Source organism: Eschrichtius robustus, chromosome 9 (genome assembly GCF_028021215.1).
Source record: "Eschrichtius robustus isolate mEscRob2 chromosome 9, mEscRob2.pri, whole genome shotgun sequence".
Taxonomy (NCBI): Eukaryota; Metazoa; Chordata; class Mammalia; order Artiodactyla; family Eschrichtiidae; genus Eschrichtius; species Eschrichtius robustus.
The window spans coordinates 43,999,263-44,022,925 of record NC_090832.1 but is presented as its reverse complement, the minus strand read 5'-3'; the positions used below and the strand labels follow the sequence as shown (position 1 = coordinate 44,022,925).

Below are 23,663 nucleotides of genomic sequence, written 5' to 3'. Positions count from 1 at the left end.
CTTATCAGATATGTGATTTGCAAATATTTTCTCCTATTCTATTGGTTGCTTTTTTACTCTGTTGACAGTGTGCTTAAATTTTTTAAATTTTCATGAAGTTCAATTTGTTTATTTTTTCTTTTGTTACCTATGCCTTTCGTGTCATATCCAAATAATCATTGCCAAATCCAATGTTGTGAAGCTTTTGCCCTATGTTTTCTTCTAGGATTTTTACAGTTTCAGGTCTTACATTTAGATCATGGATCCATTTTGAGTTATTTATTTATTTTTTGGGGGGGCTGCATTGGGTCTTTGTTGCTGCACGCAGGCTTTCTTTAGTTGCAGCGAGCGGGGGCTACTCTTCGTTGTGGTGCGTGGGCTTCTCACTGCGGTGGCTTCTCTTGTTGTGGAGCACAGGCTCTAGGCGCGGGGGCTTCAGTAGTTGTGGCATGCAGGCTCAGTAGTTGTGGCTCGTGGGTTCTAGAGCACAGGCTCAGTAGTTGTGGCGCATGGGCTTGGTTGCTCCGCAGCATGTGGGATCTTCCTGGACCAGGGCTTGAACCCGTGTCCCCTGCATCGGCAGGCAGATTCTTAACCACAGCGCCACCAGGGAAGTCCCCACTTTGAGTTAATTTTTGTGTATGATGTTTTATAAGGATCCAACTTAATTATTTTGTATGTTGATATTCAGTTTTCTCAGGACTATTTTCTGAAAAGACTGTCTTTTCCCCCATTGAATGGTCTTGGCACCCTTGTCAAAAATCATTTGACCATATATATAAGGATTTATTTCTGAACTCTCTATTCTAGTCCACTGATCTATATGTCTGTCTTTATGCCGTACCACAGTATTTTGATTACTGTAGGTTTGTAGTAAGTTTGAAATCAGGAAGTATGAATCCTCCAGCTTTGTTCTTCTTTTCAGGATTTGGGGTGCTTTGAGATTCCATATAAATTGTAGGATGGGTCTTTCCATCTCATGCAAAAGATCTGCAAAAACATCTTTGGAATTTTGATATGGATTGCATTAAATCTGTAGATTGTTTTGGTAATATTGACATCTTGACAATATACCAAGTCTTTCAACCAATGAATAAGGATGACTTTCCATTTATTTGTCTTTGTTTCAGAAATGTTTTGTAGTTTTCACTTTACAAGTCATTCACCCCTTGGTTAAGTTAATTTCTAAGTGTTTTTATTCTTTTTGATGCTATTGTAAATGAAATTGTTTTCTTAATTTCCTTTTCAGGTGGTTCATTATTAGTGTATAGAAATGCAATTGATTTTCAAGTGCTAATTTTGTATCCTACTATTTTGCCAAATTTGTTTATTAGTTCTAACATGGTATTTTGTGGTATCTTTAGGGTTTTCTGCGTATAAGATCACAATATCTGCAAACAAAGAGAATTTTTACTTCCTCCTTTCAAATTTGGATGGCTTTTATTGTATCCATCAAATTTGGATGCCTTTTTCTTGCCTGATTGCTCTGGCTAGGATATCCAGTACTATATAGAAGTGGCAAAAGCAGGCATCTTTGCCTGAACTTAGAGGATAAGTTTTCTTTTATAGAAAAAGAATCACTACTCTGGTTCAGAAAAGATGGTAAATTTTTTAAGGAGCTTAAAATGATTAAATACAAACTCCCATGACCTCTTTCCAGTTAAGAGAAAAGTTGACACAATTCCAATCACTATAGATACTGAATCTGAACTAATTAAAGTCCATACTACAAAAGTACTCTGTGACCCAGAAAAAATAAAGCCACTGTCATCTGAAAGTTTAGCCTACAGAGTGGCTTAACACAACCCTTCTCTGCTTATTCCATTTAGGGTTCATTTTTGGATACTATAACTATACAGGCAAAACACAGTTCCATTTTTCCCTTTTTATAGTGTGAGATGCTTAACAGCAGGGATTGGAATAGGTGTGGGATACCTTGAAGAGGAGTCCACTGATGGAGTGGTCAGCAGAGCAAGGAAGAAGAACCAGGAGACATCAGAAAAGATGTAAGTTAAGAACTGGGCAGAAGGGGCCAGAGTTATATAAGTACAAGTAAATGTAAATTTCATAGCTAAATACAGACATATGTTTCAAAGCCATGGTGATGCATATGAAAAACAGAGATGAGGTAGGTTTATTCTAAAATATCAAGACAAGAGTGAACCAAATGAGAAAGAGGAAGCTAGGGACTTCCCTGGTGGCGCAGTGGTTAAGAATCCACCTGCCAATTCAGGGGACACAGGTTCAAGCCCTGGTCCGGGAAGATCCCACATGCTGTGGAGCAACTAAGCCCTTGCGCCACAACTACTGAGCCTGTGCTCTAGAGCCCGCGAGCCACAACTACTGAGCCTGCGTGCCACAACTGCTGAAGCCTGTGCACCTGGAGTCCGTACTCTGCAACAAGAGAAGCGACCACAATGAGAAACATGCGCACCGCAAGGAAGAGTAGCCCCTGCTTGCCGCAACTAAAGAAAGCCCACGCGCAGCAACAAACACCCAATGCAGCCAAAAATAGATAAATAAATGAACAAATTTATAAAAATAAAATTATAAAAAAGAAAGAGAAGCTAAACTGAGCTATATACTACTTTCAATATATAGCAGAGTGTCTAAGAATAGGCTCTGGAACGAGATAACTGGGTTAAAATTCAAGTTACATCCCTCTCTGGCTATGCAGCCCCAAGTAAGTATTTACACTCGTGCCTTATTTTTCTCATCTGTAAAATGAGGAAGATAATAGTGTTTATACCTCTGAGGACAAAAAGAGCTAAAACCTATAAATTACTTAGAACTGTGCCTGACTCATAAATGCCTAATAAATAATAGCTATTTTTATTTCAATATATTATTAGCTATTATCATCCCCACCATGTGGAAAAGGGGAGGATGGAGGGTATCTAAAATAGAATAATGTAGCAGATCCGCAGATAAATGGACCAGTACCAGATGTGTTAAAGACAAACAGGGTCTTAAGTACATGGGTGAAAAGATTCATCAGAACAAACTAAAGATAAGGTCTGTAAGCACAAATGCCATATATGTAAACTCAGTACATCTCAGTTAGTGGTACATAGACATTGATAAGCAAATGAAAAATATAAAATAAAGCACTGATTACACTTGTACGCTAACAGAATTGTATAATTAAGTTGGTAGTATAATTTTAGAATATAAGAAAAGGATGTAAATCAAAGTTTCCCAAACTCTCTCAGTTCTGGCATCTTTAATATCTTAGTAATTTTTTCCTGACCCACTAGAACAAAAGAATCACCTAAACAGTTCCATTTATTAAGTATTATAACTTGAGTATGCGTGTCCTATCAACTTAGTAGATGTTTGGGGAAAAAACACATAAATTGAAAGACAAAATAATATATTTATTTCATCCCTAAATAAAAATAATTGCATACTACTCGGATCTGTGTGCCTGTTGGGCACTGCACAACTTCTCAAATATTCTAATCAGACTGGACACCTCCATCCTTATTTCCTGTTCCACGTTGTATTCCTCATGGTATTTGCTTTTTATCCACCAAAAAAGCAGGATTGTAAAGATATGATAGCATAGAAAGGAATGTAGTGCAATCCATTGTTTATACCATCAATTACCTCTGGCTAGTAGTTCCTGTGATGTCCAACAGACATCGACTACCCTTGTGTTTCCCTCAATATTTAAAATGCCCCACACCTCCCTGTGAGGTAGATGTGATGCCCTGGGGAACCTCAGTGCACAGTTTGGAAACCACAGAATACAAATTTTATCCACAACTAACTCCCACTACACAGAAGGTAAAAAATGTAATACCACTACCCCTCCACAGAAATGTCAGGGAGGGTCTTTTGTGGGACATTAAAGGGCAGAAGCAAATCAGGATAGGAAGGCAAGATCCACCTTCCAATTTCCATCAGCCACTGAGAGCAAGGAGCAAGCCACTGAAACAAGGACTACAACTTATGGAAGAACCAATCATCTCTTGTTCTGGAAGGAACTGTCTATCTCCTAGTGGGAGGAAACACTGGGGAATTCTGGAAAAGTTAGCTGCTAACATATAGGCTATAATTTATCAAAGCATTGGTCCTTCAGAAACCACTAGAGAATTAACACACTTGGGCAAAGTCACTTAGAGACACCCAACCTGCTCTGAAATAAGTCAGAGGGAGCTGGAAACCCAAGTTCCCTACTTACTCAAAATTTAACACTTAGAAGCATAACTTTTATACATTGTGCAAATTTCCCAATGTCTTGTAGGGAGTCATAACTATAGTAGGTACTCAACTGAATAACTGTTAGCTGAGTAATGAAATGTGCATTAAATAAAATACTTCTACACTTTCAGTTCATTAAAACAGTGGCATTTCCTGACATCAAGTTGCTCAGGATTCACATTGGTCTCTCTCGTTAAGACAGAAGTAATTGCATCCACTGAACTGAGGGCAAAAATCTCAAGTTCTAAACATGTCATGTGCTGTTTCCTCTATTTTGCTCTGAAAGACGAGTTTTGCTGAGTCTTTGTCAAAATGGCTTCCACATTTGAAGTTATCGAAAAATATATATATTCAATAATATATATATATATTGATCATACTGAGACATAGAAGTCTAGATATTTTAAGAGGTGGCTCATTACCCCTACATTAGCACAGGTCCCTGGAGTAGTGTAAATTACTTTCAATAACAGTTGGTTGCATCTGCTTACCTAGCACTTCCTCTTCGTATGCACCTTCCCCGCTGCTGCAGCCGACCTCACAGGATTCTCGCTATGGAAGACAGGTAGCATGCCAGTCAGAACAGCCTTTGTACTGCTTTTGCTGCTAAGCTTCAAGTAAATTTTGAAATATTAATGCCTGATATATAAGCATACCTGTATATCAAGTATTTCAGCTGTAATACTTAAGTTCCCATTTGCTAGTGGGATTAGAACAACACTTCTCGATCTTTTTTGACCATGTCCCACATTCCAAAATACATTTAACAAAACAACTTAGTACACACATACATGTTGGGAAAAAAAGATTCTTGAAATGGTATTTTTTTCCCCGTTTTAATAGTTTTATTGAAATATATTTTACATAACCATAAAATTTGCCCATTTAAAGCACATAGTTCAGTGGTTTTTAGTATATTCAAAGAGTTGTACAATCATCATTACAATCTAATTTTAGAATATTTTCATCCCAAAAAGGAATACTGACCTGTGATGCAATCTTATATGTTCTATTCTATGTCATTTTATTGTGACTCTTTATTCAGTAAATTGATTTCATGACCCTCTAATGGGTGACACCCCACAATGTGACAAAATACTGAGCTCAACAATGCAATTATATGTTTGCCATCTTAGTCAAAGCTTTAGTGAGTTAATAACCTAAAGCTCTAGCCTAAAATTATGCCTATTTATTTTGTATATCCATGTCTTCCTTGAAAAATTAAAAATGGACTACAAACTTTATAGTAACTGAACATTTCAATGGTTGTCTTAATGCCAACGTTAAATTTTAAGGTCTACAAAAACCTAATGATGATTAACATGTTTATCTCATTAACAGAAAACATAGAAAACATTTTGAAGACTGAGAGATAAATTTCCTGCAACTTTTAACAGGTGCATTAACAATAGTTAATGGGGAGGGAAACTTGGAGAAAAGGCACACATCATAAAACTACAACACAATCATGATCAATCTTCCTGCTCTCATTCAGTCTACAATACCTAGGACAACATGCTATTGTTTCTCATGATAATAGTGGAAACCATGACACAATGCATTTACTCTGAACATCCAGGTAGAGAAGGGCTGTAATTTGCAAATACTTAGCTGTCCCATGTTTGATCTGTGCACTCAAAGGAAGTGGAGCCTGATAAGCCTAGGTTTGCTTAGTTAAGGATTAATTTAAATACTTCAGTTTGGGCTCAGGATTATTTAACTTAAGGGTTTAGTATACTTTTCACATCTTCTTTGCAGGTTTCAGTAAAATACATTCAACACATTCATTAACTGCAGAGAATAAATATACCAAGTGGGAGCAAAATTATCATTAACATAGGATTTTCTTTTCAAGAAAGAAAACTGAGGAAGAAGAAAGGAGATGGAATAATGTTTATTTGGAAATGTAGCTAGTCCTGACCTATCTAAGAGTTTAAATGTTTCATTTTGTTTACTTTGGTGAAGCTTGTATTTTTTTCCAGCTTTATTGAGATAAATGATTACCACCAAAGCATTAGCTAACACCTTCAACCCATCATATAATTACCATTTCTTTTTTGTGATGAGAACATTTAAGATCAGCTCTTTAGCAGCATTCAAGTACATAATACAGTGTTATTAGCTGTAATCACCATGCTGTACATTAGATCCCCAGAACCTGTTAATCTTATAACTAGAAGTTTGTACTCCAAGGAGTTTAAATGTTTTCTCAAGTGGAGGCAAAGCTATTGATTAGGATTTCCTTCTCTCTCTCTCTCTCTCTCTCTCTCTCTCTCTCTGTGCTTTCCTCTCTCTCTCTCTAATCTAACATTAGACTTCAAATGAAATTATCCACTGTTTCTCAAGCTCAAGTTGCCTGGAGAGAATCTAAAGGAATTCGGATTTAAGAAATTCACAGAATCTGAGCTCACAGCCCCTGGATGGGGCATTTATACAGCATATTCCAGGCTACTGAGCTGCCATTCCCACTGCAGAAGCCAAGTTCATACTTCCCAGGGGCTGCACCAGTTTGCTGTCTCTGTTCTCATAGCAGTAAGACCATTTTAATCATCATCCCTCTGGCTCCATGCTTGTGTTTCCCAGACTGGCACACCTGCTGTCGGTGCCTTTCCTTATTCCTGTAGCGCAAGGAGGACATGCCCCACCATCCTCCTGGGATGCCTCTACTGCAGGGTCTCCACACCAATTGTGGCTTCATCTCCTAAAAAATCATTCATTCACTCATCAAAATATATTTATTGATACCTTTTATATGCCAAACACTGTTTTAGGTTTTAAGGATATGGCAATGAATAAGACAGGCAAGTTCCCTGACTTCATGGAATTCACATTCTCTTAGAAGGGAAGAGACAATAATGGAGTAACAAACTTAAAAAATAAAATATGCTCAGATATGAAAAGCGCTATGAGGAAAATAAAACAAGTCAAAGGCAAACGGCATGACCAGACAGGAAGGGGACTAACTTTAGTGAGGGCAGTCAGGAAGAACCGTGCAGAGGTGGCCCTCAAGGCAAGACCTGAGTGATTAGGAGCTGGCCTTGCAAAAATCTGGGCAAGGGCAAACACCTTGAGGCAGGAATGTGCCACATATACTCAGAGAAGAGGGAAAGGCCAGTGTGGCCAGTACAGAGAACAAGGAAGAGGGGGCAAGATGAGGCAGGGGCGCCAGCAAACACTGGCAGTCTGTATTTTTTCTCAAATGGCAATGAGAAGCCATAAAAAGGTTTTTAGAACCTTTTAGATTAGGATAATCTAATTTGTGTTCTTCAGGGATAAGCCACCTTACTTGCTAACATCATTTTCCAAGTTATATTTTGCTAAGCTACCACTTGTAAAACTATTCCCTCCAAGGAACATGTGGGCAGATTCCAAGCTTCCTAGGTTGAAACACTGATGGTTGAGGAGTTTGATTTCCCAAAAGTGTGAGCAGCTGAGTTTAAAATATCTCTCTCGGGATTCCCTGGTGGTCCAGTGTCTAAGACTATGTGCTCCCATTGCAGGGGGACCGCGTTCGATCCCTAGTCAAAGGAACTAGATCCCACATGTTGCAACTAAGACCCGATGCAACCAAATTAATTAATTAATTAATTATCTCTACCTCCACCTCTATTGAGCATGTATTACTGTTCAGTTCTACATTATTTAACGTATAAAATAGCAAAATATAATAGAAAAGAATAGAATAATTATATGTTACAATAGAAAGAAAAGATGTACATTACATAAGCACAGACAACTGGGCAGCATACTGATGAACAGGGAACTACCACATTAGAAACCCAGTCCTGGGCTGCTTCAACGCTTGAGACACTTTAACTCTCTCTGGCTTCTAAACACAATCCTCCAGGGACTGTTTTTTTGGCTGCTTTTATTTTGGTCACATAAGAGAGTTCTCAGGCAGTCTTCTTTTTTTTTTTTTTTTTAAATCTCAATCAGGAAAGAACTTTATCTATTTACATACGGGGCAAATTTTCTTCTCTGTTTTATCTCTTCTTAGCCAACTCAATCACCATCCACTCCCAAGGAAAAATCACTCAGGTACAGGGTTGCCACAGACTATTGAGAAAATATTCCAATTTATTTTTTTGTTTTTACTTTATTTTCCACTCAAAGGAAATTTTTCTCTTTTACTAATGAATGACAATCTCTGTTTCGTCCTCAGGCAAGATAGGATAGTTCTGTTCTCTGGTTTCAAGGATATTTTAAATAGAATACAGCATAGATGTTAAAGTGAGAAATAATGCAGTTTCATCATAAATACTTATTGTCAAATAAACTAAAATGAATTCTGAAGGGTATGGAATCCAGGACAGGGAAGTTTAGTTGAAGAAGATTGAGTAGGAAAAGATCAAAATCCCAAGGTCTTTCTGAAGGAAGAAGAAAGTCAAGCACAGGAGAGGGAGCTCCTTTGGGGAGGGAGACTGGGGGCAGGGATGGCGGGGAGGCGTTGATAAGAAGAGACCTGGGCACCAGAGTCTGCACAAGGTCCCTTATTGTCATAGCAGGAAGTAAATTAATTAAAATTAAAATTTTAAAAAGCTGTGTTTCAAATTGTTGTTGAAAGAGTTCGCTGAATAAGGAAGAAAATTGTAACTAAAGGGATCTCTTCTTTTTTTTTTTTTAACATCTTTATTGGAGTATAATTGCTTTACAATGGTGTGTTAGTTTCTGCTTTATAACAAAGTGAATCAGCTATACATATACATATATCCCCATATCGCCTCCCTCTTGCGTCTCCCTCCCACCCTCCCTATCCCAGCCCTCTAGGTTGTCACAAAGCACGGAGCTGACCTCCCTGTGTAAAGGGATCTCTTCTAATGCATTGTATTAATGATAGCGCATAGGCTTTATGGGGAAGAAATGAAATCAGCAGAGATGAGGGTAGTCCTCCATGTGCCTTTTCCCCTCTTCCTGCCACCCTCTCCCACCCAGGCTTCAGGAATCAGAAACTTTCAAACCAGATTAGAGTAATATACATGTATATATATGAATGTGTGTGTGTGCATACACACATCTATGCATTTTATGTATGCACATAGATATATAAAGCACAGCAAATACTTATGTCAAAATGGAATTATACAGTCATTTTTATAGCCAGAGTAGAGCACTCCCAGGAAGAACATTTCTGTGCATTAAGAAGGACTCAGTTTTCTTCATTCTTATTTTAACAGCTTTTTAAGGACAAGAGAGAAGGACATGGGGTTTAATGACATGTTTTTTGTAAGTGACTGACACTCACCTCACAAACAGCAGCATAGGTATCATTCTGCATAGAAAGAAAAGGAAAGTAAAATTATTGAAAATCTCTAAAGTTGTAAATAATTTTAATGACACTTAGCTAGGCATTTCTTCCAAATTAATTTCTTGCTCCACCACTGACAAAATAATCAATAAAAAAATATCAGAAGCAAGGGAGCCCATAGATGGGCCTTCCATCCAGGAAGGCTGCTGTACAAACAGCTATAAAAATAATGCTGTTTGCATCATTGGAGAAACAGGGATGCATGATGTCTACTAAAAAATCCCAGTCAGTTAAGAGGTAATCTGTCACGGACCAGGTTAGAGAATGAAGGGGTGTTGGCAGGTGCCCGGGGAGACAGAACCTGAAATGAAAACCACCAACAGCTCTGGCTAGGAAAGGCCGGCGGGTTCCTCTGCCCAGACTGGCCACTCCAGCGTCCACTCTGCTTCCTGGACTGTTACTGGCAACAAATGGTACTTCCCATTCACTCACTCAGCAAGTGCGATCTGAGCACCTGCTACAAGCCCTCGCTGTGTTCAGTGCAAGAGACACAGTGTGAACAAGACAGAGAGGATCCTGCCTTGATGGTCTTACATGTCGGCAAAAGATACTAAACACGTAACTAGACAAATAATGATTTAAATTGACATTTGGACAGAGTGCTACCAAGGAGAAGGAAAAGTGTTTTTAGAGTGTGTAATAATTCCCAAGTGCAGACAGCACCTGCTCCATCTTTTGGTAAATTCCATTCTATGAAGCACACAGTCACAAGCATGAGAGTGGGCGTTAAGTGACTCCCATAGCGGAGATCTGTGAAGACACACTATATAAGAAAAGCTATGAGGACTGTACATAAGGAGATGTTAATGACGGATTTAAATCTCAATGCTATAATTTGAGTCATTAATAGAAAATGATATTACCTAAAGTTATCATGATCCTAACTGATTTAATCTCTGACTTGAACAACCTGAATAAAGCGACCCGTTTTTTCTTTTTTTTAAATAAATTTATTTATTTATTTTTGGCTGCATTGGGTCTTCGTTGCTGCGCGCCGGCTTTCTCTAGTTGCGGCGAGCGAGCGAGGGCTGCTCTTTGTTGTGGTGCGCGGGCTTCTCATTGCAGTGGCTTCTATTCTTGCACAGCACAGGCTCTAGGCACACAGGCTTCAGTAGTTGTGGCGCGTGGGCTCAGTAGTTGTGGCTTGCGGGCTCTAGAGCGCAGACTCGGTAGTTTTGGCACACGGGCTTAGTTGCTTCGCGGCACGTGGAATCTTCCCGGACCAGGGCTCGAACCCGTGTCCCCTGCATTGGCAGGCGGATTCTTAATCACTTGCGCCACCAGGGAAGTCCGCGACCCATTTTTAAATTACAAAATTCTTAGCCATGAGATTGGAGTAATTATAGTGTAACAGGCACTATCCCTAGCAGGGAGATTCGATTATTATCCTCATTTAACGATAAGGAAAGCAAAGTACCAAGGGTGAAGTACCTTAACAAAGTCACACACTAATTGGCAAAGCCAGGATAAATGAAAAATAAAGTATTGGGGATGTATTTCCTATACAAAGTGGAGTAAACCCAGGTGTTTGTGCCCTCTGGATTAGATTGCTACCATGTTCCCTGAAGAGAAACTGAACATGACCTAGGACCCTGTTATCCAAAGTGTGGTCTGGAAACAACAAGCATTGCATCACCTGGAAGCTTGTTACAAGTGCAAAATTTCAGGTCTTGCCCAAAACCTACTGAATCAGAATCTGCATTTTAGCAAGATCCCTGATATTTGCATATTAAAATTTGAGAAGTACAGGGCTAGGAAATTTAACAAATACCTAACATTCTACTAAAAGGCCTTTATAATTTGGAGCAACTGGTCATCTCTGGGTTCCATGGTTTGCATTAACTTCCCTCCATCTCCAGTTGCATTAATAATGTTGATCTCATTTTTTCTATTACTATGTATTACTCATACTTTTGCTTTAGAGTCAAACAAACTAATCGAAAGCCAATGGAAGCTGAAATGGGAATCCTCTTGGAGAACGTTTCTCTTAAGGGAAACATTAGTATCAAAACAGAAACATAATTAATACTTACACACTTTAAAGTACAGTTTTCCTGATCTGCAGAGTTCCAAAAATGACATCCTTGGATGCACTACAAAAGACAATAAGAGACAATGATGATTGAAGAAGGATGATTTTTTTCTTGTCACCCGAAAGTGCAAATAGTGACATGAAGTTTTTCTGAAATAGAAATCTACCAAGGAATCTGTGGCCTCACAAGGATCAGGACCTTTGGAATTCTAAGCAGAGCTGTCATATTTACAGGCAGGCAGGGCTTGGTGTGGCTCAGGGTTGCTGAGTGTAGTCCAGCCTGGGGTGGGCAGGCCTAGATCCCAGAGAGCACCTGACCTTCAGGGAACGCACTGTCCATTGGGTGCTTGGCAGCAGGTTAAGTCCAGGACAGCATGGCATCAAGCATGTTATATAGGTCAATGGGGTGTCCTCACACAACAAGCAAAAAGCAAAGCTGGGGACTGAAACGGAAGGCAGCCCATCAAAACCTAAGTAGGTGGACAGTTTGGGAAGTCACCTGCCCACTAGCTGGCTTTCACCCCTTAGCTGCGCTGAAAACCTGCTTGCAGAGCTGCCTTGGCCTCCTACTGAACAGATTCAGCCAGCTCCTCCTTCCCTTACCTGGTTTGTCTGTGCCTGTGATTGTGTTGACCTTTCCGTCCACAGGCCATGATGACACCTAGAGCCCACCTTTTTCTCAGTTCCTTCTGCTTTGCCATCTCTTTTTTCCTCTCCTTACTCCTTCTGTGTTTGTGTCCTATCCTCAACTTTTTCTCTTCTCACTCTTCAAGTTCTCCAAGTGAACTCATCCCCCACCTCAGCTTCAACCTTCCGAGGTGTCAATAACCCCCAAATGTGAACCTCAGCTGAGACTCCTTCCGGAGCTCCAGACACAGATTTCCAATTGCTCATTAGATATCTCCATTTAAGTCCCTACAAGTACCTCAAATTCAGCAAATGAAACATCAGATTCCTCACTTTCTACCCTCTAATTTGCTCTCTCTCCTGTGTTTCCCATTAATATGCTTCAATCTTCTGAGCTGCCCGAGCCAGGAACCAGGGTGGCTTCTCTTTCTGCCATCCCCTTGCCCCATGGACAATCCATAATCAAGTCCTATTGACTCACTCCTTTGTCACCTGAACTCTATCTGGGTTCCTCGCTCACTCACTGCCCTTGCTTTTCTGTGCCTGCCACCGCTTGCCAACAGCCTCATGAGGAACCTCTCTTGTTTCCACACTTGGAGTGATCTTTTTAAAACAAAACCTAATCGTACCCTTCTCTTACCTAAAACTTTGTGTGTCACTGAAACCAAATTACCAACATGGTACTCACAGCTCTCCACCACGTGGGCCTGCCTAGCTTGCCAACCTCTTCTACCTGCCATCTCTGCACACACGCCCTGTCCTCCAAGCAAGCTGAAATCCTCCTCTTCTGCACCAGTCAAGCTCTCTGAAACCTCTGTGTCTTGGCACAAAGGGCTCCCTCTGACCGGTGTACCTTTCCCCTCTAGTCCATCTTTCTAGTTTTAGCCATGCAGGCCATGCAGGCAAGCAAGTGCTTTTCCTCTTGTGTATTCTCTTTGCTCCTCCCACACACTGCTGATCTGACTCTCGCATTGCTGTCTGGCCGTGGTTTTATGCATGTGTCTGTCTCTCCTACAAGGTTGAGAGTCCTTTAAAACAGAGACCCTATTTTACTCATTCTTAAGTCTCTACTACCCAGCACTATGTCTGGTTTAGACTTACACTTGGAGCCCCTAAACACTTGTTGAGTAAATGGATACAGGTGCAGAATAGTAATAAAACCATAAATGTAATTATTAGGAGCACCAGCGGAGGCTATCTAATCCAACCCTCTCAGAATACACATACTTTAGTAGTTTTAACTACATCTCAGAAATTTTAAGGAATTTGCCCAAAGCCACACAGCAATGTAGAATCAAAATCATGGTCATGGCTTAGTCCTGTGCTCTTTCCACTTCAACACACTGTTCCTGAACTCATGTTTGAATACTCTGTGATTCAGACTTCTCGCTGTTTTCCATCCAGCTTCCTCCATCAGGCACAAATAAATGAGCTTTTACTTAGGAATTAGTCTATGGTAATCAAACCTGACCATTGTCCCTTTTTTATCAATGCAAACACTATAAAGTCCCAGGCGGTGGAAGCGATTACTCACCGGTTCACTCAGATTGTATGGTGTGCTCACATCAAGCTGTCTACCCTGAAATGAAGAAGGAAGGAGTGAACACCCCTATCAATCTTGTGTTCAGTATAACTACCACACCTTTTTTTTAAAGCTTCCTGGAGTAGTGTTGCCTCCTCAGTGTTTTCTAACTGTAAAGTAAGGAGCCAACTGTTTTAAAGTTGTTAAATCAGTCATGAAACTAGACAAATTGTCAGTGCAAATTAACAGGCATACCTTGGAGATATCGCAAGTTCAGTTCCAGACCACCGAAACAAATGGAATCACACAAATTTTTTGGTTTCCCAGTGCATATAAAAGTTATGTTTGCACTACAGTAGTCTATTAAACGTGCAATAGCGCTATGTTTAAAAAAAATAATGTGCATACCTTAATTTAAAATACTTTATTCCTAAAAAATGCTAACCATCATCAGACAACACAAGGTTGCCACACATCTTCAATTTGCAAAAAACTGCAATATATGCAGAGTGCAGTAAAACGAAGTATGCCTGTCTAAGATGTAATGCTTAAGGACTCTGCAAAAGTGATAAAGGTGGGAGTCGGGGTGTAGCCAAAAGGAGTAGTTAAGAACAATGGAGAGGTTCTACATAGTATTAAATAAGCCTGTGAATTAGTCAATTAATCAAGGACTGCTGGATTAGAGATGAATTATGTTTGCATTTTTCTTTCTTATTTTTTTAAGAGACTGAAACAACCATTGACTGCGTTTAATTAACATTATATAACAGACTATACAAAAAATACATTCATATTCCAACCTAACTCTGTATACATTTGCATTCATTACACACAGGTAAAAATGTAGGTATTTCCCTAGGCAAGATTTTTCAAGGTGTATCTCTTCCTTGTGTTTCTGTATTTATTATTTTGGACTTTTCTTTTTTGATAATGGGAAAAACTATTTTCCTCCATCCAAGAAATTGCTTCCAATATAGAAATCACTAGTGAGCTTGGATATGAAATTCAGAAATGGGAAAATGAAGTCATAAGCTAAACAGACTATTTGATCATGAGATTAATAACCTAAAGCCAAGAAACAACTTGATTTTGTTCCTTATAAAGTCTCATGTACTAATATGAACAGTATGTCTTAATTCTCATGGCTATGCAGTATTTGGGGTTTATATAGCCAGTCACGCTCCAACTCTTTAGCAAAGGGATTTTCAGAAGTTCTGGTAACGAAGGAGTTAATGGAATGGCATTACTATTAAAAGATTTATGCTAACCAGGTGTTTGAGTTGGTTGAAAAGTCAACCATTTAACATATAACCATTCTGTTGTAAATACTGTACCACCAGAAGACAGATGAAATAGTTTTGTATAAAACTACGGTTTCAAAAAGAATAAGGGTAATGAAAAAAACATTGTGTTCAAATTTTCTTGAGTAAATTGCCAACCACATGACCCGGAGAATGCCACAGTGTCCTGATTACCAGCAACTCACTTAAATTGTCTCATGCAGAGACAAAGGTGGTACTGGGGGCTTTAAAACATAAATATAGGATATGCATACCCGAAACAGATTGATGACCATGCTAATCACGTATACAATTATATGTGTCATGTGCAAAAACTCATTCAAAGGACTCCAAGGTTATGGTGGCCTATACCATCATACTTAGAGACTTTCAGTTTGTCTGAATAATGACTTTAAGACTGTTAACCCTGTCGCCTTCACACTATTTCGCTGGAAATCCTGCCTGTTTGGGAAAACTGTGGTTTTTCAGGCTTACAGTCTGGAGCTTGCTTTATACAAACTAACCACTAAAAATGGGGGTGGGGGGCTTTTCGTGAAATAAGCATTATAGGAACTAACCTCTGGGTTAAATACTACAATCATTCACAGGTGGGATTAACGGGGTTTCGTAACTTTCCATGAAGGGATTTACATATGCCTAAAAGAAGCCACTGCTGAAACAGGTTTTTTTTTTCCCTTTGGGGCGGGGGCGGGGCATTAGGGGGTTGGGTGTGCAATTTTCACTAAGCAGGGATGTAACCACATCAGTTCATGGTTACAGAGCTGTTGTGCTTTTTGTTTAGTAGGTCAACATACAGTCGTCACCTTAATTTGCATCTGGGCCTATCACGCAAGGACCATTGCCTCACAGAAGGTTTTAATCAAAGCAGCCACACCAACAAAAGACATCCTGGTCAGAATTATTCTCGAAACCTCATTTTGAACTGTTGCTTTTTCAGAGATTCAGCAAATTTCATGATAAGCCACTTAGCAAAGTGTTCACATATAATGCGGCAATATTTACAAAAAAAATAATCTTCTGTCACCAGGTCCTTTAAAATGCCAAATATCCATAGTTAAATAAAGAGCAGTGCTACATTTTCAATCAGTCTGCCATGAAAACTTAAAGCACAGAGCCTAAAACTGAGCTGCTCTTTTTTTTTTTTTTTTAATTTAATTTATTTATTTATTTATGGCTGTGTTGGGTCTTCGTTTCTGTGTGAGGGCTTTCTCTAGTTGCGGCGAGCGGGGGCCACTCTTCATCGCGGTGCGCGGGCCTCGCACTATCGCGGCCTCTCTTGTTGCGGAGCACAGGCTCCAGACGCGCAGGCTCAGCAATTGTGGCTCACGGGCTTAATTGCTCCGCGGCATGTGGGATCTTCCCAGACCAGGGCTCGAACCCGTGTCCCCTGCATTGGCAGGCAGACTCTCAACTGCTGAGCCACCAGGGAAGCCCTGAGCTGCTCTTTAAAAGACTTCTCTACTCATACCCCTATAACCTGGATGCTAATCTTCTCAAAAAATTTTAAAGATTTTCTTTCCATCCTTTTGAGCTTCCCATAAACATAAGGACCATAAGTATTGTTTGGTATTAAGCTTTTGAGTATCCGTATCAATCTTCCTGCTCTACTCTTGGATCTCACAAATGAAACGACCTGTAGGTGACTACTAGAGCCTGCTACTGTAAAATGAAACAGAAAACCACCCATTGTCATCAAGAGTTACTAGATTCCCCTCTGGCTTTCTCATGAATCACCAAGTTAAATGTACAGTCACAACCCAGAAATTTCTAGATTGTTCACAAATGCCCAATAGGTCAAGCGTGGTGCAAGTTTAACAGCATTTCAGTTGAAGACCATCCTCTCTTCATTCACACAGTCATGGCATCATCTTTTTTTGCCAATAGTTCATTGAAGTCAGGGTGGTTTTTTTTTTCTTAAAATAAACCAAAACTAAAGTCTCATTTCTCTCATAGATAGATACGAGATTGATGTTAATTTTTAAAAGCCCAATTTGCAGACACATTCTAGGCTTTACACAGAGGCAGTGTGTATGTACACATGTGTGCAAGCAAGTGCAGCAGCTGCCATGTGTCAAAATGGGGATCAGTCCTTCTAGCCCTGCCTGATGGCACATGGCATTTTTCTTTTTTAAAAGCAGTCTTATTAAGAACAGAGGAAAAATACAAATTCAGAATTTTGCATATAGTAAAACAACAGATTACTCTGTTTATTTCTCACATTTTCACAAATTTTAAGAACTTTTTTGCTCTGGAGGAAAATAAAAGAAATGGAAACTAAGGTGGGAAAAGTCCATAAATTGTCCATCCTCTCCCTGGTCATTTTTGAGTGGAGTCCTTCATGAACAGAAGGACTTACAAAGGATGGCAATGCTGAGTCTCTGATAATCAGATATGCACCTGAATAGCCTTACATGGATATGATCTAATTGTCAACCTGCCTCACTCATTGACTTAGAATTATAGGCAGAGGAAAAGTAAGTGAATATTTTTAGTAACTCTAATTGGTACTGACCAGAACCTCCCCTTAGAAGTTGCTGAATTTGAACCATTGAATTGGAGAGGTGATTAATTCAGCAAGGAGCCTGCCATCTGTCCTGGGCTGACCCAGCACTACCAGCAAGATACGTTCCAAGAGACAATCGAAAATCTAAAGGGGCTTGGGAGGTGGCTTAAACGTCTGTTGTGGCCTTCCAAATAGACTGTGCTTTTCAAAGGGAAGAGAAAAGGCGGCCATTACTGAGTTCGTGGAGCCCTCTCTCTCCCTTCCACGTAAGCACCATCCATTTTGCTCTCCACTCTCTCCAGCATCTAGAACGGTGCCAGAGGGATAATGAGTGTTCAATAACTATAAGCTGAAGGAATAAATCCATGAATTCAACATGGCCTACTACTCAGGAATGGTCCAGAAGTCATGTCTCTTGGAAACATCATCCGGTGACCTAGCATCATGGGGGTTTACTTGAGAAGTAATCAGACACAGGAACCAAAGGACAAATGTTAACTTTTTTCCTCTCATTTGATGTGTAAATAAAGATTCCTCTAATCTCCATTCCCTAACCACTTGTATTTGTAGGGAAAGGAGAAGAAGGCTTAATATTTTTTTGTTTTTAGATAATAAGTACATAGAGAGTAAGAACTGTATCTTTTAGGTTAATTGTGCAACCACATGCTTCACAGTTCTTTGTTCTCATAATTTTGTTCAAAATGAAGCCTTTGATTCCCCTTTGTGCGACTGAAACACAACCATACACAGACAAGTGTAAGATGGTGAATTGGCAATTGAATTTTTTCCTACCCCTTCAAAAAAATCAGGGTTAGCTCATAAAAGCAAAAGGGTGGATGCTGGGTAGTTTTTAAACAATAAAACAACAGATGTTTCTTGATGACCATAAAGTCACATTGTAACAGTATTAAGTCCTTCTGTCTGCAGCTCTCAAAATTAAATTTAACAGGCTGAATGGCGTGCCCATAAATGGTCTTGGGCAAGGTAGCTTCCTGAGTTGGGTCTAGGGGGTTCTGATGAAGCAGATTTGTCAACAGCCTTTCCTGATCTCCACTCCCTCTCCATCCCCTTCCTCCTCATTATCACAGCTAACATTAGTGAGTGATTCCCACGTTCCAGCCACTCTTCTTGGTGTTTTACACTGTCTTATTGAACGTCCCAACAACCCTATTCAACAGGTACTATTGTTAATTCCATTGTGCAGCTGAGACCCAGGGAAGTTTTGTAAATTGTCCAAGAGTTAGGATTTGAATAGAGCACTAGTTGCCTCCAGAGCCTGTGCTCTTAACCAAAGCATGGATGCCGCCTGTAATCTGCACCAAATTCCTCACGTTGGAGTTAGGATCCTCGTCGTGTAACTTAGTTCCACCTGCTCCAATTACCTGCTTGAAAGACACAATCCCAGTCCCGGATCTTAAAAATTCAACCCAACACCTACTTCTTGGCACAAGCTTTTCTATCTTGCCCGCCTCAGCCGGAACTAATTTCATTCTTTACTTCCTACCCTAATAATGAAACAGAGCAGAATGATCTGTATTTTAATCCCACATATGATATTTGCTCCTGATGGGATCTTTTGAAAGTTACCTATGCTGTTTAAACTTAGTATTCTCATCTGAAACATAAGTAGGATAATATTAATAAAGTTCTGTGAAGATTCAATTAAATCACATATTCATTATTATACTACAGTATAAGTGCCAGGCACTTAGAAATCTAATATTATGTGCAAATTTGCTATAAACAGCCTTTTGCAGACATATCGTTAGTTATGCAATAATCTCTTCAGATAAATTTCTTGATGTTCAGTGTTAAAAGTATATTTTCTCTTTTAATTTTGACATTTATTAACCCACTGTTTTCTGGAAATTTATCAACTTACATCCTAACCAACAGCACATGAAAGTCCCAGCTTATCCAAACTTGGCCAACTGTAAAATTTTTTATCTCTGCCAATCTGATAGAAGAAAATTGATAATTCATTTTTTCTGTGCAACTCTATGGTTGCTGTGAGATTGAACATTTTTCACATGTTTTTTAACCATTCATAGTTCTTCTTTTTTTAAAGTAAGTCTTCATGTTCTAAACTTAATTTAAATACTCATATATATATACATATATATATACATATATATATATATATATATATATATATATATATATATATATATATATATGAGTTGGTAAAATTGTGTTTATCATATGTAAAGCTTTTTTCCATTCTTTGGCTTTGTTTTTATTGTCTTCCGTTTATTGTCATATAGTTAGTTTCTAAGCAGTTGAATTTATTAATAATTTCTTTTAAAGAAAGAAGTACTGTACTTTTTACTTTATTTTTTTAAAGCAGCTTTAGGTTTACAGCAGAATTGAGATTATTAAGGTACAGAGATTTCCCATAAACTCCTTTTCCCCACACATGCATAGCTTCCCCCATTATCAACACCACTCACCAGAAGAGTACATTTTTTAGTAAGGACGAACCTACGTTTGCATAATCATAATCACCCGAAGTCCACATTTTACCTTACCTTCACTCTTGGTGTTTGGACAAAAGTATAATGAGATATATCCATCATTATGATATCAAAACCATACAGAGTATTTTCACTGCTCTAACAATCCTCTGTGTTCTACCTGTTCATCTCCCCCTAGCCCAACACCATCCCTCTCAACCCCTGATCTTTCCAGTATCTCCATAGTTTTGCCTTTTCCAGAATGTCATACAGTTGGAATCATACAGTATGCAGCCTTTTCAGATTGGCTTCTTTCACTTAGTAATACGCATTTAAGGCTCCTCCATGTCTTTCATGGCTTGATAGCTCGTTTCTTTTTAGCTTTGAATAATATTCCATTTCCTGGATTGCCGCAGTTTACTTATTCTTTCACCTGCTGAAGGAAGGGGTTATTTTTCATTCTAAATGGATGGCCCCACTTTGGTCTGAAGTATCATCTTTATCATATTCCCCACTCCCTTATGTACATGGTATTGTTTCTGGAGTGTATTCTGTTTTACTGGCTTGTCTATTCCTGTACCAGTACAAATTGTACTAATTTCTGGATATTTTATGGAATTTTTGGATTATGGTTTTGTTCCATTATCTTGTTATACAGTTATATATTGATATACAAGAAAGGTATTGATGTTAGTACATTTTTTTAAACAGGACAACCTTCTGAATCCTATAGTTTCTAATAGTCTTTTTTTGAATTGAGTTGATACTTGTAAAAGAGCACTTCTGAACACTAGTTCCTCAGCTGTTGGGATTTGCTACTCAAAAAAAGAGTTTTGTTGCCAAAGAAGATCAGAAAATTGTGATTAAACAAAGCCATTAATATGCGGTTGTGTCCTGTGGATCTACAAAAAGAGGGTATGGCAAAAAGCATTTCCATAAATTATTTGACCATGAATCTCTTTTGTTTCTTTTTCATAAAGAATCTCACAATACTGGTGTTCTGAAGAACATTATTTTTTGTTCTCTGCAGCACATGGCATATGTAATTTTAAAATATTAGGTCAGTTAATACACTCAACTAATACACACAGATTCCTCCATTAATGTAAAACCCATGCTCAAGCATAGAACCCTGATTTGTGCATTTTGGGACAGCAATTCTAACATTCCTTTGTACAAGACTCTTTTGTTTCTTTTTAAAAGACAAAGATGCCTCAATATCAAGAACCACCCAGTGAGAATAATATAATATACATCCAATTAGAGTCTCAGAAGGCAAGAAAAGGATATAGTAGAGACAACCTTTTGAGAAATGATGACTAATAATTTTCTAGAAATGTTGAAATACATGAATTAGCAGTTATAGGAAGTATGTTGTATACCCAGCATGATAAAGCAAAAAAAAATTTAATTTAAAAGAAAAAAAGAAAAAAAAGGACCACCCAGTGAAATCAAAGATGACCTTCATAGCAAAAATCCAGGCTAAAAAGGATAGCACAGAAAAAAATTCAAACAGTGAAATAAACTCGAGCACTTTTCATATCTTTCGTCTGACCCATGGCTCCATTCACTGTTCTTGCACCGAGCTTTTGTCCCCCCAGCCCCTTGTGGGAGGCCCAGATGGGGGACATGATTACTGTCAGATTGGCAGACTGGGTCTTCTGCCACTGCCGCATCAGCTGTGCCTTTCTCTGTAGGTGGTGAGCGGAAGGTAACTCGACAAAGGACAGACTGTCTACTCCTCCTGCCAAACCCTTAAATCAAGGAGCCCACACACAAAAATAAGACAAAACTAAACTTAGCTGAAAAATAAAATAAATAGTATAATAGAAGCAACCAACATCAGTTTTGATAGTAGGGAAATTAATAAACAAATTATAGTGGTACATTCATATGATGGAATATTCTAAATATATTAAGGATCCTGTTTCCATAAAAACTTTAGGGTATAGGGGAAAACCCACCATGTAATGCTCAGTGAAAAAGCTGGGTACACAACTGTGTGAAAAATTATATACATATTTGAGGAAAAACACTGAAAGAAAATACAATCATAGGTTAATAGTGGTGGAATTATAGGATTTTTTCTTTTATTCTTCTCTAGCTCTTCTCTATCTTATAAATATTTTACAATGAATATGTACTGTTATAATCAGAGAAAAAAATTTTAATTTTTTAATAAAGAAAACATTTAATAGTCCCATTTTTCCATGTTTAAATTTAGATTACAACTGTAAAAACCTAAAGCACACAATTCTACATTCGTAGCAGTGAAGTCTTCAGCAAAGATTTATATAAAATACCAAACTTTTTTTAAAAAGTGCTACTAACCATAGTAAGCCTAAGTAGTGTTTTAAACTATAGTTTAAATTAAACCAAGAGTGTAACACAAATATGTTTCTTTTTTATTCTACCACAGACCTCTATCTCCAATACCTTAGCATAATAGTGAATATTGTATTTAGTACTTTTATTAGTTTTAAAAGTATGACTATAAGTATTGTCACATGTAAGCTATCACGCTATTTCCTTTGTCTTTAGATAAGAAGAGTGCATCTTTCCCTGGCTAGAATGTATTTGGTTTTTAAAGTTGATTCAGTGACTGTTTTAAGCACAACTAAGTCAAAATAACTGAAAAGATATGAAACACTATATATAGGAGGAATGACACCCAGAAATGAGAAGGAAATCATAAATGTCCAGCAAAACTCACCAAAAGAATTACAAATGCACAGATAGAAAGGAATTTACAAACAATTCTGTCTTTTAATAATAATACTTGTTATATATAAATATATAATACATAAAAGAATATATACATATATAATAACTAATAGTAAGATTAAATATTCTCTATGGCACCTACATCTGCTTCCCTCATCATCCACCTCCCAATACAATCATCCATCCACAATATAAATAGTACTGCTGTCTGCAATTAGAAGGCATTGCCCTGTGGCCGAACCTATTTCATGCTTCAAGACAAATATAAATAACTTTGTAATAAATGAGTTTAACTGATATTTTTTAAGGTGTGCAAAATTGATTTTATTTAAGCCTCCTTTACCCGAAACCCATGCCCCCCCCCGCAAAAAAAAAAAAGATCTATGAACAGATAACTTAAAGAAATAAAGTAGCTCTACCCTACCTTCTGTAATGACTAATGTTCCTAACTTATTTTGGAAAAAGAATCTTTCTTGCCTTGCTACCAACTTCTCATGAGAAAACTTCTCATAAAGATAAAATAATTCAAGCATTTGTAACAAGCTGAATTCTACATGTTCTAATTTCTACAAAGACAAATATTAGACCAGGAAAACTTACCAGGTTAGTTACACATGACTTTAGGCAGCTGTTTAAAATTGTACACTGTACCACAGAAATCCATATGCAGCCAAGAGTCACAAAATTGACAAGTTTCAGAACAAGCCAGTAAATGTTCTTCATCACTTCACCAATGGCGGATTCTTAGACGAACTTTCTTCTCATTTTCTCCATTTAGCTATCTGAATTCTTTGGGTTTCATCACTTCAGTTGAAAGAGTGGCTGGTGGATTTTTTGGGTTTGTTTTGATGTGTTGGAATATCTTTGCCTTTTAAAATAGTGTTTAGACCTTTGAATCCTAGATAGCTTGTATCGTTCCCATAACAGCTATTTCATAACATAGCTTCCTTTTACTCCCATAAAGAAAGTCACCCACTGCGTAAAGGTTAGGTCTTAGGAGAGCGCTTCACA

General features: G+C 38.3%; 1 protein-coding gene across 2 annotated transcripts in view; it reads right to left on the bottom strand.

Moving 5' to 3' along the window:
* ROS1 (ROS proto-oncogene 1, receptor tyrosine kinase) overlaps positions 1-23,375 on the bottom strand; it is a 116,755-nt gene extending 93,380 nt beyond the window's left edge. For both annotated transcript variants that reach the window (XM_068551069.1, XM_068551070.1), the window contains exons 1-5: positions 23,253-23,375; positions 13,684-13,728; positions 11,524-11,583; positions 9,428-9,454; positions 4,677-4,737 (exon numbers count right to left, since the gene is read on the bottom strand). In XM_068551069.1, the coding sequence (XP_068407170.1) occupies positions 4,677-4,737; positions 9,428-9,454; positions 11,524-11,583; positions 13,684-13,728; positions 23,253-23,375 (316 nt within the window). The remainder of the gene's footprint in view (positions 1-4,676; positions 4,738-9,427; positions 9,455-11,523; positions 11,584-13,683; positions 13,729-23,252) is intronic.
* Between the last annotated feature and the right edge of the window lie 288 nt (positions 23,376-23,663).